This window comes from Calonectris borealis, chromosome 3, assembly GCF_964195595.1.
Source record: "Calonectris borealis chromosome 3, bCalBor7.hap1.2, whole genome shotgun sequence".
Lineage (NCBI taxonomy): Eukaryota > Metazoa > Chordata > Aves > Procellariiformes > Procellariidae > Calonectris > Calonectris borealis.
This window is the reverse complement of record NC_134314.1, coordinates 69,614,963-69,630,642: the sequence shown is the minus strand read 5'-3', so window position 1 is coordinate 69,630,642 and position 15,680 is coordinate 69,614,963. Positions and strand designations below refer to the sequence as shown.

At 40.6% G+C, this 15,680-nt stretch overlaps 1 protein-coding gene across 10 annotated transcripts in view; it reads left to right on the top strand.

The window, feature by feature from the left end:
• Positions 1-15,680, top strand: part of ARID1B (AT-rich interaction domain 1B) — a 336,572-nt gene that overhangs the window by 281,451 nt on the left and 39,441 nt on the right. For 7 of the 10 annotated variants that reach the window (XM_075146080.1, XM_075146082.1, XM_075146079.1 and 4 more), the window contains one exon: positions 10,890-11,035. In XM_075146080.1, the coding sequence (XP_075002181.1) occupies positions 10,890-11,035 (146 nt within the window). Of the gene's footprint in view, positions 1-10,889; positions 11,042-15,680 lie in introns of all 10 variants that reach the window. The other 3 variants (XM_075146078.1, XM_075146076.1, XM_075146074.1) reach the window with 1 other exon arrangement.

The following is a 15,680-nucleotide window of genomic DNA, read 5'->3' as shown; positions in this document are numbered from 1 at the left end:
TGTATTTATTATAGTAAAGGGAGAGCTGGAAATCACACTTCTGTGATTATTTTTTTTTTAAATAGAGATGCATTTTGTAGATCAGCTCTAAATTGCTGATAAAGTAGTGTAAGGATTGGAAGAAACTTTACATGCTGAGCTAACCAAAGCCATTTCTTGTGGGAGACTGAGAGAAATACATTTTTATCTGGAATTTTGTTTTACTAAAAGGTAAATCCATCATTTTGGAGCCCTGGATGTCACTATGCTGCAGAGCTCGTGCAGGCAACCAGTGATCTGGGGAGACGTTTTTTTCTTTTTTGGTTACTCATCAATCAAGTAGACTGCTGTATGCTGTTCGTGCCGTTAGAGATTAACCACAGACCTCAAGAGTCCTACTCCTTCCCTCCTTCGGAGAGTAACCATTCTTAAATTGTGAAAGCAGGAGTATGTTGGGAAGGAAGGGTGATTTTCAGAGTCATGAATGAGAATTTTCACTTCTAATTTGATTATTATTGTGTCAGGATTAATTTTGGCTTGATTTGGTTATTTAGGCTCTCTATAGAAATACTAATTATTTTGAAACGAAATTGCAGTGTTGGACTCTGTGTAGTTTATTAACATTCTGCCTCAGAGTCGTATGTTACGTAGAAATTCTGTACTTCAAAAGGTAATCTTGAGGGCATTAAGAATGCAGTACTTCATTAATTGTTATTGTATAAAAGTAAAGAATAAGGGAGGACTTTAGATTGAGTATTCTTTCTTGGGTGGCAAGAAATGTTTCAGATGAGGAAACTGGATTTTCACACTGTTTGTCTTTTTGCCTATTAGCCAGAAGGTCTACTAGTTTAAATCACAGCACTAGTCAGGAAAAAAACACCAAAAAACAGGAGAATAGCCATCTGTTTAATGGGACTCGTGAAGAAAGCTAATTCCGTGACTGCTCTGTGTGATTTGGCACATACGTTGTGCAAGTACAAGACTGTGATTGAACAGCCTAAGATTTTTGTGACAGAAAGGGAGAGAGATAAAAAATGATAGGAGGGTTTCAGGTTTCAAAGCGTTTTTAAGGTTTTAGGTTGTTTTACAATGGTAATAGTTGAGAGAAAATTAAACAATTTTTTTTTTTAGCAATGCCACCTGGGGAAGTATGAGTGGGAAGAGCCCTTTATTGATGAAGTTCAGATGGGAGCATCGGTTCTAATAGGAATCATATTAAATGGTAACATAACAGCAATAAGACTTTTTTAATGATGGCCAGCAGTTTCACTAACACGTTAAATACCTGTTGCAGTTGTCACAGTAGGTTTCAGGCATCTTCTGAGCCAAAGATGAAGAAAAGAGCCAGCTGAAACCATGTTGACATATGCACCACATTGCTCTTGTGAAACTGTCTGGAATGCCAAAGTGCCAAGACTGATGGTAATGGTGGTAGTAATAATACTGATAAACATATAACAGCTCCAGGCTATTGGGCAAAGATAGGTAAGTGAAAATGTGTCTGTTGGGAAGTCCCTTTGGAGAACTTCCTCACCATGCTGCTGCACATGCACAGTTGCGTTCAGTGTGCTGTCAGGCAGATGACATTTTACTATGAAAAGATACACTGAAGAGCTGGCATGAAACAATCAGGATTTTATTAGGTTTTCAGTTGGTTGCCAGCACAGCGAGCTCCATGGAGCTGCAGTGGTGCTGAAAAATGGTGCGAGGATGTGACTGAACACCTGAGAGGTGGCAGGAGGTCCACATCCCTGGGTGGAAGAGGAGGGAGCTCAGGGGTCGAGCCTCTCCGGAGGCAGTGCCGCACCAGAGGAAACTGAATCAGTGAAACGCAGTGTGTCCTTAGCTTTTTAGCACCACACTTTGGTGACCTCCTGGCTGTTCATGTGCTGGGAACAGACTCTTACCCACTTTCAAGTAATCCTTCTGGGAGAGAGTTCATAGGGCCTTCCGACTTTTTAATAAAGCTATTTATAAACATGCGCAAAAATAGAAGGTGCGTAGTGAGATAGTCATATGAGTCATTCCCGTTTGGATATCGAGACACACCAGGCTAAATCACCCTTCTTGGCATTCTGGTTCAGCTTGACTGCGTCATGCCATACCGGGCAAATTTCTTTTTTTGCTATAAACTCAGTTCATGCATGCTCCTGCTTGCCAGACAGATTACAGCAGCCCTCTTTTACCCATCACACACTCCACATGAGCTAAGAAATGTATCTCCTTTTAGTACTCAGATATTCTGTCTGATGGGGACAGCGTGCAAGCATCTGCCGTTAGGGCTGCTGTTTAAATCCACATTGTCAGGAAGGTAGGCAGGGGTCACTAAGAGCGGAGCTTTGACGGGACTACAAGCCATTTGACTTGGTCCGCTTTTCAGTAGTCCCATGTCTCTGTCACACAGTGTTATATTGTATTTACCTAGTACAGGTTGCACTGAGTACAAAGTGCTTGGTTTGTTCTTACACAAATAAATACAAATGCAGAGGTCTTGCTGCGCTTCTAAGAATGCTGCGCAATAAAGGCATTTCAGGGAATCCCTGTGGGTTTGAAGACTGGTGACCAAATGCTGCAGTCACCATGAAATTCAGAGCAAAAAAACTTTAACTAACACAAAAGGAGCTTTATAAAAACAAAAATAAATAGTTGCAACCTAAAAACAAACAAACAAAACCAAACAAAAAAACCCTACAGTATTTCACTAAATATCCTTCATGTTTTTCAGTCATACACCCTTATATCATTAGGATCAAATGAAGTTAAGGATTTATTTTTCTGAAGGTTTGTGCTATGTTTTCCTCACTGTATTCAACTTCTTCATTATTCTTCTGGCCATATTTTAGACCGTTATTAATCTTGGATCTCTTCCTCAGTTTTTGTTATCTGTAAAATAGGATAGGGAGATTTATTCTGACCTCAACATGCATTCAGCAGTACAAATATTGTGTAGCTGTGTTGTTACTAGCGTCAATATTCATGAATTACACGTGCCTCTTATCTTGCCCTTTCAGTGTTTGACGCGGTGTGACACTCCTGCGTTTTACTGGGCTTTAAATTACTACCAAGTAGTAGTCCATTGGGCAGATGTTTCCACTGGAAAAATGGTTAATGTGATGACAACAGCATAAAAGCAAACAATAAGTTTTTGTCGCTGCTTTTCTGAGGGGCTGAGCATTGAATCAGTCTGGTAGGAACAACTAATTTTTAAGTTTCTTCTCCCTCCTTGATTGTTTCTTAGTGAAATCCAAGTAATGATGATGCTAAAAGCACAAGTATTTGCGTAATCAGAAGAAAAAGAATATATTTAGAAAGGCTATTTCTCTTATTCTTCCAAAAAGTATCTTACAGAATAATCTTTAGATAACCAGATGAAGAAAGCAGGCAGTGTACTTGTTCAGATTGCAGTGGATTACAAGGTGATGTGCACTATCACATAATTATGGTGCTAGAAAATTTTTCCCCATTTTAGCATTGCCTTTTAGGCCTGGTCGTTGGGAAGAATAGTTTGGTGATGGTTCTGTGTACCAGATGTCAGCAGAGGCACACACACACACACAGGTGCATGCACCCTGGTACAAATCTGGATGCTTTTTTATTTTGTTTCCTAATGTTTTGTCAGTGTGTTTCAGAGCTTTGGCCTCCCTTTTTCACACATGCACACACACACAAGTATAATATTTTCTTTTTCCTACTAACCTGAAAAATTGATTTTATCAAAAACCTCATGGCAGACCTAACACCTGTCACATCACCAGCTTTCATAGTTGCTTTTTTAAAACTTCGTTGCTGCAAGTGGCAAGGGTCCCTGCTGAACAAAGGGAGGAAATGTAAATCGAGGTTACTACACTTATAATAGCAGCTGACAAGAGGGGGAGATACTTAGCTTTCACATAGAGTGATGTTAAATTTGTTTTATTTACATGAGAATTGCCTTTAATGCCTCTTTATGGCTGCTCAAGCCAGTATTCAGAGTTTGTGTGTCTTGGCCTTGACTAACAGCGCTGACGCACTGATGAACTTCCACTCAGAGCAAAGTAAGCAATGTTAGGGTTTATTTTCCCTTGCTCTCTTCTCCCTCCTCCAGTTCTCCCATATCCCCTGACCACAGAAACGGTTTCACTTCTCCGAGGAAGCCCATAATGTAGCAAGAGGGAAAATCCATAACAAAAGAGCATATGTATCTGCATGCACATGTTTATGTGTAAATTCTCCAGGGAGAAAACGTTCGCAGGTCTCACTCCTGAATTGCTCTCATTATAATAACCCATTTGGTGTCCAAGTATGACAGATTATAAGCGCTTAAGGCTAGTCCCAGCTCAAGACAGATTTAAATAAAGTACTTCTGGTTATTGTGCAGGTCAGTGTGTTTAAATAACAACCCCCCCAAATCATACTTTGACATTTAAAAGAGAAAGGAAATATTGTCATGCTGCAGACCTGGCACAGATAAGCACAGGGCAATTTGGTCAGTACACTGTGATTTGTGAGTGCAGCCTAACGCAGTCATTTTCACAGTTTGTAATCAAGTAGCCACCTTAGCAGTGTGTCAGCATTAAAAAAAATGTTCCTTTTAAAATGTTTACACAAATTACTCCCCTGAGGTGCTACAGTGCATTCACTGCAAAACTGATGTAGGTTAAAGATCTGGAGCAGAAATGGCAAACTTCCATGAGCTTGTGGGCCATTTTTTTTTTTCACCAGCCAATTGTTCAGGTGGCCAGGTCACAGTAACAGGATGATTTTTCAGGTCTAGTGCCTAGGGCAGGATAACTGGGAGAAATCCCTATGTTACATGAGTGCTACGGGAAGCATCAGGAAGCACAGTGCAGAGTTGCATAAATAATAATAATTGGTGCAAGCTTGTGGCCACCAGGATGCGTAAGGTGTGACTTAGTGGCAGCTCTTCCCTACCTGGGCTGTGTGCCCCATCCCGACTCCCATCCTTGCAGCACTGCTCCTTCGGCATTGCCCCACTGTGCCACGCTGCTGGACGGGGGCTCGCACAGCTCCTGGCCAGGGTGGCTGCCTCGCAGTAGTGTGCACAAGCAGAGGAGCTGCAGGAAGGCACATCTCTGGTAGCACCCTGCTTTTGAGGCTCCCCCATAAATCCCTCCCTTCCTTCAGGCGGACCTGGCTGAGAGGCTCCACGTTCATGCTGGAGGGACCTTCCCTCGGAGTAGCGGCTCTCTGTGTGTTCCTCTCTGCTCCTCCTCCTGCATCTCTGTTTCATCTCCCTTCTCCGGAGCACCCATCATCCTTCTGGCCCTAAAAACCTTTGGCACCTAGTGAAGATGCTCCCAACCCTTGTTGTTCATTCTTCATTTCCATCTACTCTCCCCTCCGTTTCCATCTTTTCTGCCCCAAACTCTCCTCACCTCCAGCACTTCTAGACTCTCCACCCCTGAACCCTTCTTCTGTTCTCTACGCACTTCTGTACTCGACTCACCCCTGTGCTCAGGCTGTCACAGGGCTCATTGCAGAAGCTGGATCATTTTTTCTGACTGCATGAAGGGCTTTGCTCCAATATTGCAGGTTTAGATCGAGAGGAGAGCACAGAGTGTCAGATGCATGCCAGAAAATCCACAGAAAGTTGTAGAACTTGATCCCTCTGCACACAGCAAAAACCTGAACTTTGACATGTTTCCATATGAAAAGTTGTGTCTTCATTTCTTGTCCTGCTGAGAAGCATAATCCACTTTTATCATTGTCCATAGCTAAACCACACCTGCCTCCGAACTCAACTTTGTAATTAGTTGTCTGTTCAAATCTGAGGAAGGTGACAGTAAAAACCTTCATCAGATGGCAACACTGAGGAGGTGCTACATCACATACCAGCAAGTATTAAACACAGGGCTGCAGAGTGACTTCTGTGTAGCAGTCAGAGACAACACACTAACCTACTGGTGATTTCAGGTCCAATTAAAGGAAGACATCTCAGTATAAGAGACACTGCTCAGCAGCTGTGATCACTCGTGTGCTCCTTGGTGTTGTCAGTGCTCCTCTTTCTTACAATTTCTTTGTTCTACTTTTTAACGATGACCAGATCTCACATGTCATCTCCTCTCTTTAAATACATGGACTTCTGCATTAGCTCAGAAGACACAATTAGATCTGATGCTACTTGTGTTTGCAGAGAAAAGAGATTAAGTGCAGATTAAGTTTCGGGTAGATTGCAAATGAAGGAAGACAAAAGAGCAGAACAGGACCTTCTTAAAAGGCAATGTTTTGAATTTGAGCAGTTGTATTTTGGAGCCGATAGTACACCAGACTATCAACAGCACAATGAAGCTGACGATCTAGGATCATAGGGTCATTCAGGCTGGAAGGAACCTCAAGAGGCCTCTGGTCCAACTTCCTCCTCAGCAGGCTCAGCTGAGAGCTCAGGGCTTTGTCCAGTTGGGTCTTGAAAACCTCCAAGGACAGAGATTGCACAGCCTATCTGGGTCAGCAGATCTAGTGCCTGACTGTTTTCACTGGGAAAAGGGTTTCCTTACATCCAGTCTGAACTTCTGATGCCCATTGTGTCTCATCCTCCCACCATGCCCCAGCTTCATCTTCTTGCTGACCTCCTTTTAGGTGCTGGGGGGCTGCTGTTAGCTTCTTCTCAAAAGCTGTCTCTGCCCCAGGCTGAACTAGCCCTCGTCCTTCCGCCCCTCCAGGGTGAGTGCTCAAGCCCTGACCATCTAAGGGGCCCTTTGCTAAACTCACTCCAGTTTATCATCATCTTTCCTTTACTGGCGGATCCAAAACCGGACATGATACTCTAGATGGAGTCTAATGAGTGCCGAGTAAGGAGGGGATGGTCAGTTCCCTCCACCTGCTGGCCCTACTCCTGGTCACACAGCCCAGGATGTTGTTGGCCCTCTCTGCTGCCAGGACACTCTGCTGGCTCACCAGCTCCCTGTCTGCCAAGATGCCCAGGGGCTTTTCAGCGAAGCTGCTCCCCCCAGTCAAGCCCCAGCCGGCACCGCTGCAGGGGGCTCATCCTTCCCAGGTGCAGGACCTTGCACTTGTCCCTGTTGACTTTCATAAGGTTCCTGTCAGCACATTCTTCCAGCCTGTCTAGGTCCCCCTGGGTGGCAGCCTTTTTCTCGAGCGTAACAACTGGCTCTGGCATTATGCAAGTGCTGTGAATTACTAAATTGTCAACAGAGCAAATAAACCACAGAAAGCAAGCAGATTCCCCCCCTTCCCATTTTTAATCTCTTCCATTTGCTGAATACTTGGAGATCTACTTGTAGCAGTAAAGTAGAAAAAAGAAATGTGTAGGCTTAAGTATAGTGTTTAAATTGATAGCATAATCCTAAATTTGTATTGGCCCAGCTGCATTTTCTTGTAAATGGGGAAAATTATGTGATCACGGTGTTGGAAAAGTTAGAGCTGGAAAATACCTGACAGGTCATCTAGTTCATACGTGATGCATGATTTCTCTGACCAGTATGTTTTCTAATGTGTTGTCTGTGTGCAGAAGTGTAAAGTACTGGCATTTCCTTCATTCCCTTGGAGGGTAACTGCATCTCACCACAAAGACATTTTTTCATTATACTGAACATAAGTGTTTCTTTTCTTAATTTCTTCCTATTATTCCTAATTATCACTCGCATCATCCCTAAGCAACCCAGCCATTGGTGTTTATGTGGTAAATACTGTAAAATTGTACACTTAACTGGGTTTGTTCTGGTGTAGAATTCATAGCCGGTCAGTTGAATTTTTGCCATTAGATGTCACTACGTGTAGAGCAGACTATTTTTAAAGGACTTGATTTTTATTTAGCCTCCCAGAAAAATGGAGGAGGGAATTGGGAGATGTAGGAGAGAGTCTGGTAGTATGCTTTGAGATTACTACTTAAATAGTATGTTGGATATGCCTTTACTAAAAGCAGCACAGAAGGAAACATAAGATTTTTGACTTAACTCCAACAACCAACAGATGATGCTGTGACCTTAAGCATATATAAATATGTTTAGCAGCTGCTGTGTAACATATTTATAAGTGTTTAGTGACCTGAGGTTAATCAGAATGAGTTTGGTGATCTCAGCTCAGTTCTTAATGGACTCCACTTCATATTATAGCACTGATGCAGCACGATTTGTCACAGTCGGCAGTCTTTACTCAAAGGAGGCCCACTGTGGAGTGAGAATTAAAGGCTGAAGTAATACCTGATTATTTCTCCCTAAAGAAACTTTCCATTCCAAGCCCTCATAGAGCAGAATAATATGTGGAGGAGCTCTGTACTGCGCACTGCACCCAATCTCAGGATAAAATAACGTTTACTCTTACAGGATGTCGCCTGTCAGTGTTACTGAATTAGCTCACACGTGCTGCGTCAGTGCTTTGATAGGGGACCGGGGAAGGACAAAGTTCTGCCAGGGATAGTGCTGAGTCTTTTCACTTGCTGGCTCTTTCCAGAGATGGAGAGCTGTGTCCGTTCCAAGTACGGCATTACATGGGAGGATGAAAGGGAAAGGTATTGCCTTGCCAGATGAAATTTTGGAATTAGGTTCTGCCATTCAGGTCTTTCTGGGTACAGAAGCAATTTTTTTAGACTTCAGTTGTTTTCTTGCTGTCCTGGCCAAAGCTAGTATATTCCTTTTATTTAATTTCCACTCTCCGTCTAAACTGGAAATAGTTTCCTACTTTTTGATTTAAAGCTGTTGTACAGCAGTATGCTTTCATGAGCTACAATTGAGATCGATGTCCATTGTGGGTAACATGAAATAGGTTGTACCTCAATTTGAGACAATGAAGAGCCCCACAGCTTAGAAGATATACATGCTATAGGAAGTAATAGTATTGAAATATTAGTAGGTGAGGAGCAATTTCAGTTTACCTGCAAGGTGCATATCTCCTGTGTATTCTTAAAGCAAAAGAAGGACATTGGAGAGATAGATACCTGTAGAGACTTCTGTCTTTTCCAGAATCCCAGCCTTACTCCATAAAAGAACCTTTCAAAATCTATTTCTTCTTCTTTTTAAGTGCAAAAATGCAATTGCAGACTTTCTTCATCTTCACTAGTAACTTTACCCAGTAACGGAAAGCAACTCGCTTATCCAGCATAGAAAGAACTTTTCAGTTAACTGCATTTGTTGAAATATAGCAGTTTTCAGCTAAAAAAGAGGGGTGGGGGTGTTTAAGATACAGTATTTACATAAGAAAAGCTTGATTGTGTGACTGAAACCTTTTAAAGTTGTTGCCAAATGGTCCTGCTCTTCTCTTTTCCCTTTGTAATTTTCCCTTGGAGCATTGCACCACTGTGCATTTTAAATCTTTTCCCTCCTCTACTCATTGCAAGCTTCATCAGGGAAATGACATTGTGTGGCAGTTGTCTCCTTCATATCAAAAGAGAGCCTTTGCCTCTTTGCAAGAGTGAAGAAAAGTTTGTCTTCAGAGAGCAAAGGACAAAACTGACTTGGAAAAAGATGCTTTATTTAGATAACACGTTCTCTTTTCCTTTGAAGAAATTCAGTGTGTCAAGAAAAATTAGGCCAAATAGTGCTTTAATGGTTTTCCTCCTGTACCTCTTAAAAAAGAAATCTGTTTCTACCAATTGTGTTAAGAATCTGCCATGAGTTTGGAGAAGACAAGAAGCCATTGAAGTTATTCAGGGTTGTTGGTTTGGGGGTTGTCTCTGTTGTTTGAATACTGTATAATAATGAAAAGTAGAATTTATACCAAAACTCCATCTTGCTACCAGGACATGCAGCTTTCCCTGCCTGTAGGATAAAATTAAATGCTTTGTTTTTCGTGAGAACAAAAACCTGACAGGTACCAAAGCTATGTAAAGGGGTGGTTGCTTCCTTTCTTGTCTCCTTTATTTGGAAAAACAGGATAAATTTACAGGGGGTACATTGAAGAAACAGGTCCGAGTTTTGTATTTTCTTATGTAGACTATGAATATACGAGTAAGTATATTTTTGCATGTGTTTTTATGTATATATATGATTTTATATGTGTAAGCCTATATCCACTTACATATCATAATATGTGCAGTCTTCAGCTTTACCAAGAAAAGGTAAATAATTGTATTAAGGATTAAAAGAATAAAAGGTTATTTTTGAAGTTGGATCATGCATTATTATTCTGCTTACTTGGATTGGATTATTTTCTTCCTTATGCCTCAGTTTATCTATAGAATTTGATAAATCAAGTACAAAGCGTACTTAGATACTTTTTAGAACTTAAGAGTAGATAAGGTTAAGCCTTCAAAAATATTTGGTCTGAAGATCTTCACATCTGAAGATATGAAGAATTAGGTAAGGGCTTCATTCAGGGCAGTTTTTCAGACAAACTTAAGTCTCAGTTATGAAAGCATTATACAGATATGTGATTAATTTTCAAAACCAAAATAGTTCTGCTGAGGTTTTTTGTTTCAACAAAGTACGTGGTTTTTTGAAAGATTGGACATAGATGGCATGTACAAAAGATGAACATTGTATTCAATGCAATAACATCAGATACAGAAATCTGAAACAGATTCTATGGTACCCATTTTTCTTCTGCTCATTTCAGTTTTTTAAGCTATGGCAGGTAAGGATTTCTATTACATGGTCAAAATTGCAATTCACTGGTATTTTTTTATGCCAACGCTCGGTTCTAATTCTGACTTCTGATCACATTGCTGTCAACTCATAGGATAAATAATATGAGTTGTATTTTTCTGCTGATTGGTTGTGATGTAAAAAGACACTGCATACATCTCTTGAAATTTGTGTTCAGTCCAATTCTGTCTCAGATATACGGTAACTAATCAAGACTAATTCAAAGCTCCCCATGTAGGTAAAGTGAACTAATTGCGTGCCTTCTCCTTAGCTATTTGCAAACAATAGGAGATGTACTCTATGACAAACCACAGCATCTTCAGCAATGAGGTAGGTAATGAGACATCGTGTGTGTGCTCTTTCTTCTCGTAGGCAAGGCAATTTTCCTGCCATGAATCAGAGCGGTATTATGGGATCCAGCTCCCCCTACACTCAGCCGATGAACAACAGCTCTGGCTTGATGAACCCGCAGGCTCCTCCTTACAGCATGGCACCTAACATGGTGAACAGTTCAACAGGTAATGGTGGGTAACCTTCCAGCAGTGGCCTTCCTCCATAAATCTGCCTAACGGTACCAGCCCTGGGCTGGTGGCAGAGGGATAGCCTTCTTCATTCGGTTCACCCCTGTTGGGCAGTTTGGAGTGATTTGAAACTAGGCTAAGGTATTCGCATATTTTTGTACAGTAACTCATACATTTTTCATTAAGTCCTTTTGCACAGCATGTAGATGAGTACAATGTTTTGAACAGTTCCAGCAACACTCGGACCCAGTTTGACGTAGGTGTTGACTGGCAAGTGTATGTATATTTGTGTGTATGTGTCTGCAAGAGGGGGAAGGAGAAAAACTTCATCTTTTAAGAGGCTGCTGTTGATTTTCAATGTCTTGCTTCCTAAGATGGCAATTTCAGATATTTAATGTGGTACTGGTTTAAAAAAAGAGATGTGCACCTGCTCTGAGTTGAAGATGCTGTAAGTTGAGCAATTAAAATAGTTACTCTGTTCTGAAAACATAGGCCATATTTACTGTTTCTAAAATTCATATAACCATATATAAGGTTTCTTCATTTACTTATTTAAATATCAGTATATGAAATTTAATCATAGCATCCTTTTGCAAAAAAAAAGCATATTCAATGTAGCTTCTGGATTTATCCTTCATATCATGACTTGTGAATTTAGAATTATTTGCATCTTTGTGTGTGACTGAAGACGGGTAAATGTAGTTCTGTGGAAATGTGCTTTATAGTCCGTATTCAGCTTGAGCTCCTAACAATTATCCTCCATCACGATACGAACAGTAAAGATCAATTCTTTGACTGGGGTGGGTTTGGATGGAGTTTCAGTGACCCTGAAGTGGATCCTCCGGAATACTTATTCCAGTTATGGAGTTTCTGTGCATGCTTTACTGATTACTTTAGCCCTTTTTGAAATGTTGGGGTTTTTGAAGCTTTTCTGAAAACTGGATAGGTTGTGCTAAGGTGATTTCATGTTGTTTCTTCGTTTTGTTTCTACTTTTGTTTATTTCTTTAGAGATGCCTTACTACTTAAATTGTATCTTACTAAGAGCCTGTGTTTCAGTATCTTCCTCTCTGCCCCGCTTAGCCTATTTCGTTCCTTCATCCTTTGCCTCCTTCCCTGTCCTTCCTCCCTGTCAGCTTTGTATCTCCCTGCTTCCTGGGCAGAAAATGGCCACTGTGAGATTCTAGTGTCTAGTATCCAGAGGGTTTCTTTCCTCTACAGAGGAGCTCCTGAGACACTTAACAGTGTCTTATTTTTCAAGAATATTATCTTACGGTTTTAGTTAGCAGAAGAAACAGGAAGGAAGCTGTTAATCAATAAGATTTTTTAAAAAGAAAAGGAAAACCAAAAAAAAAGGCTTTTTCCAGTGCTGGCTTGGAAGCCATTGGTTAGTCCAGACAGCACACTTCACCGTCTGGATGAAGAGGGAAGAGCTATTGAAAAGACCATTAGATAATAGCTTGCTTTTCCCCCACCAGAGCTGTCCCAGGTAATATTATGTTTCGTTTGTGTAGTTATGTGTTTTGTCTGGCTTGCTCAAATAAAATTACTTCTGAGCATTGAAACTGTGCTATAAATTCTGTTTTGCTATTAGCAGAAGTAATTTTTCCCCCTTTTCCTTTGGCCCCCAGAGCTGCAAAAATAACCAACAGCAAACAGATGGCAGAGTGCCCTGCCTAAGAAGATTTATGTATTCCTAAGGAATAACCAGTTTAAAGGAAGATTCACAGAGGTTTTTTTGTTCAGATAATTCAGCCATTCGTTATTTCATACAGTGGAAATCTGTTCAATGCAAGGCCATTTATCCTAGCAGTCTTTTGTATGGGGTAGTCATACTCTTTTTATTGTGTTATGCATTCTGAAATATTGGATTTTTAATAATTTAAACATTTATCAGGGTTTTTTCTGCCAGTGCATTTGTGAGGTTTTCTTTTGTTCCAGTTTTATTAATTCAAAGATTACCCAATGGAAAGTAAGTACGAGATGAACTAGAGTTCAGTGCACCTCTTTTCCTCTGTGTGTCAGCGGGCATGCATCTAGATTGCTTCATGCAGCCAGCCGCCAAGAGCACACAGACGGGGTTGGTACAGGGGGAAGAAAAAGAGAAAATTAGGTGTGAATATGCTGCTGGGGGCACACGCAGTGGGAATGCTGCATTTCCCCCTGTCCTGACTCATCCTTCTGCTTGGGTCAAAGAAATGAAGGGCCGAGTTTGAGACAAGTGTAAATACAGCACTTAAAATGATAATGTCTTGAGCTGGGGGAGCACTTCAGGGTCAGCTCTGGCCCTGCATTTGATGAGGTGCGTTTGATGAGGTGGAGAACTTGCAGGTGATACCTCCTTATGGGCTTGAACTGTCTGGGTTTTCGAGAGTGCAGTTGTGTTGCCTGTTTTGAGGGAGGCGGGTGGGTTTTGGTTATATTCATTTTAATCAAATGCGCTTTTAGGTTTTACTCTAAAATAGAGGAAAATTGCTGATGCTGATGGAATTGTTTTCATATGGTTTTGGAGCTTCAGTACACCTAACACTGGTTTTGCCACACATTTTTAGGAGTAGTTATAACTCCTCCTTTCTAGTTGATCCTTTTTTTTCTTTAGTTTTTTTAATTAATGTCACAATTGAAAGGAAAATCGTGTTGCAGTTATGCATCCTGGTACTTCAACAGTGACTGTGGATCAAACAGCAGATCGCCAGCGTCTGCTGATGTAGAGCAGTTTAGGAACACAGAAATTATGAGATCAAAGAAGACAGATGCTTCTGAAAGAGTATCCCATCCATAACAATAACAAAAGTTTCAAGAAAAAGTGCCAGAATTCCTTCACAATTATGGAACAAACTGCCATTCAGAAAAATTGTATAACCTCCACTGTCCTTTTGTTATATGAGTTCACATTTCCCATATATATTTTAGATTTTTTTCCCCTATTTTTTAAATTCAAGCTTTAAAAATGTGTATAATAAAAGTAAACTTACAAAACCCAACCTAAATAAAATAATAATATCACGCTGTGAGCCTTGTTAATTCTGGTGAAAATTATCTTCAAAAAGAATATGGAGTTTGGATCTCACAGATTTCCATATTGTGCTTGCACAGAAACTGGCACTCATAATCTCTGCTACCTCTGGAAGTGAACAAAGCAATAAAAAGACGTTAATTTCTTTACTGCCACAAGGATCCTTTCCTAATTTCACTACCTCTGTCCTACTGACATCTTCCATTTTCTGGGTATTATTATTCCCAACGAATTTTTAACATTGTAATACTTTATATAAAACATGAAGTTCTAGGAAAAGTTATTTGCACTAAAGGAATTAAAAGGATGCTTTTAAAAATAACATTAAAAATAGATACAACTTACCTTTTCATATATATTATATATATTTGACTTTGTATTTATTTGGATGAAGCTCTGATAGAGAAAGCAATCATATTTATGAATGTGAAGCATTTTCTAGAAATCTTAATTGGTTTTCTCTGTTTTGCAGCTTGGTTATATTTTTCTGAAAAATGGAAACCTCCATTTATTTCACTATTTTTTTGCTCTAACGCATATCTTTGTATGAGCTATTGTATAATGCACATTTAAATAAACTTTCTGGAGGATGTCAGCAGTGGGTAATAGCTGAAGTATCCCATCACCTATACGCCAAACAAGCGATGACCGTTACCCAGTGGTCATTGTGTGACTGTAAATCAAGCCAGCTCCTGGCACAGAGATGCCCGCGTCCCAAACCGCAGGCACTTGTCATCCCTCGGATGAGACTTGGTAGGCAGAAAGGAGATGCGGTGCTGAGGTCCTTGGTGGCCCACTCGTCCCTTTCGGATAAGGTGCCCGAGCGCCCTGGGCTGTGCTTTTCCCCAGAGGCTGACGGCCATTCGTGGCAGGACATTACGCAGTGCTGTTGTCCCTCTTCCATTTTTCCTGTGAGCCTAAAAGCAGTGGGGATCCTCTTCCAAACTCCACGAGTCACAAATTCGCTGCTTTTTCTTTTTCTTCCTTTTTTTTAGGAAGGAGAGTGCTAGGGGTGGAAGGGAGGAAGGAATGTCTTACAAAGGATGTAATATTATGTTTTGTAGAGTATGATTTGTTATTGCACTAGCAATAAAGAGAAAAACAATGTTTGTGTATTGCTGCTCCTACAGTATTTCATCATCTTCTGGGACTGATAGAGCAGCCTTTAGCAAAAAAGAGTACTTTGCTGCAGTTTTACTCATGTCAATATCTGCCTTTGAGTACATTAAATTCAGTGTGGAATAGTTAATTCAGGACCGTGACCCATACTTGCTTTTTGAAATCATTCTAGCTCTTAAATTCTTATAATAAGCCAGAGGCTAGTACTTGAAACCTATTCACAGTACGCTACAGCACTTTTTGAGTCAAGATTTCCCTGTTACCCTCCTCTCTAAAATGTTTTATCCTTTGGTCTGCACTTCACACGCAGAATTATTAGTACCTGTGTAGAAAGAGACCACGTCTTATTTTAGCAGTTTCATGAGAATAACAGTATTTCACTGCTCAGAAAGGGTCAAAACAATGTTCTCGCTGTACTGCTTTGCTAAAAAAAGGAAGGAATGTGTGTTTGCAAATCACTGGAGAGTACGTTTGCAAGAAGTTATGGAACAACATTTCAACAGTGGATA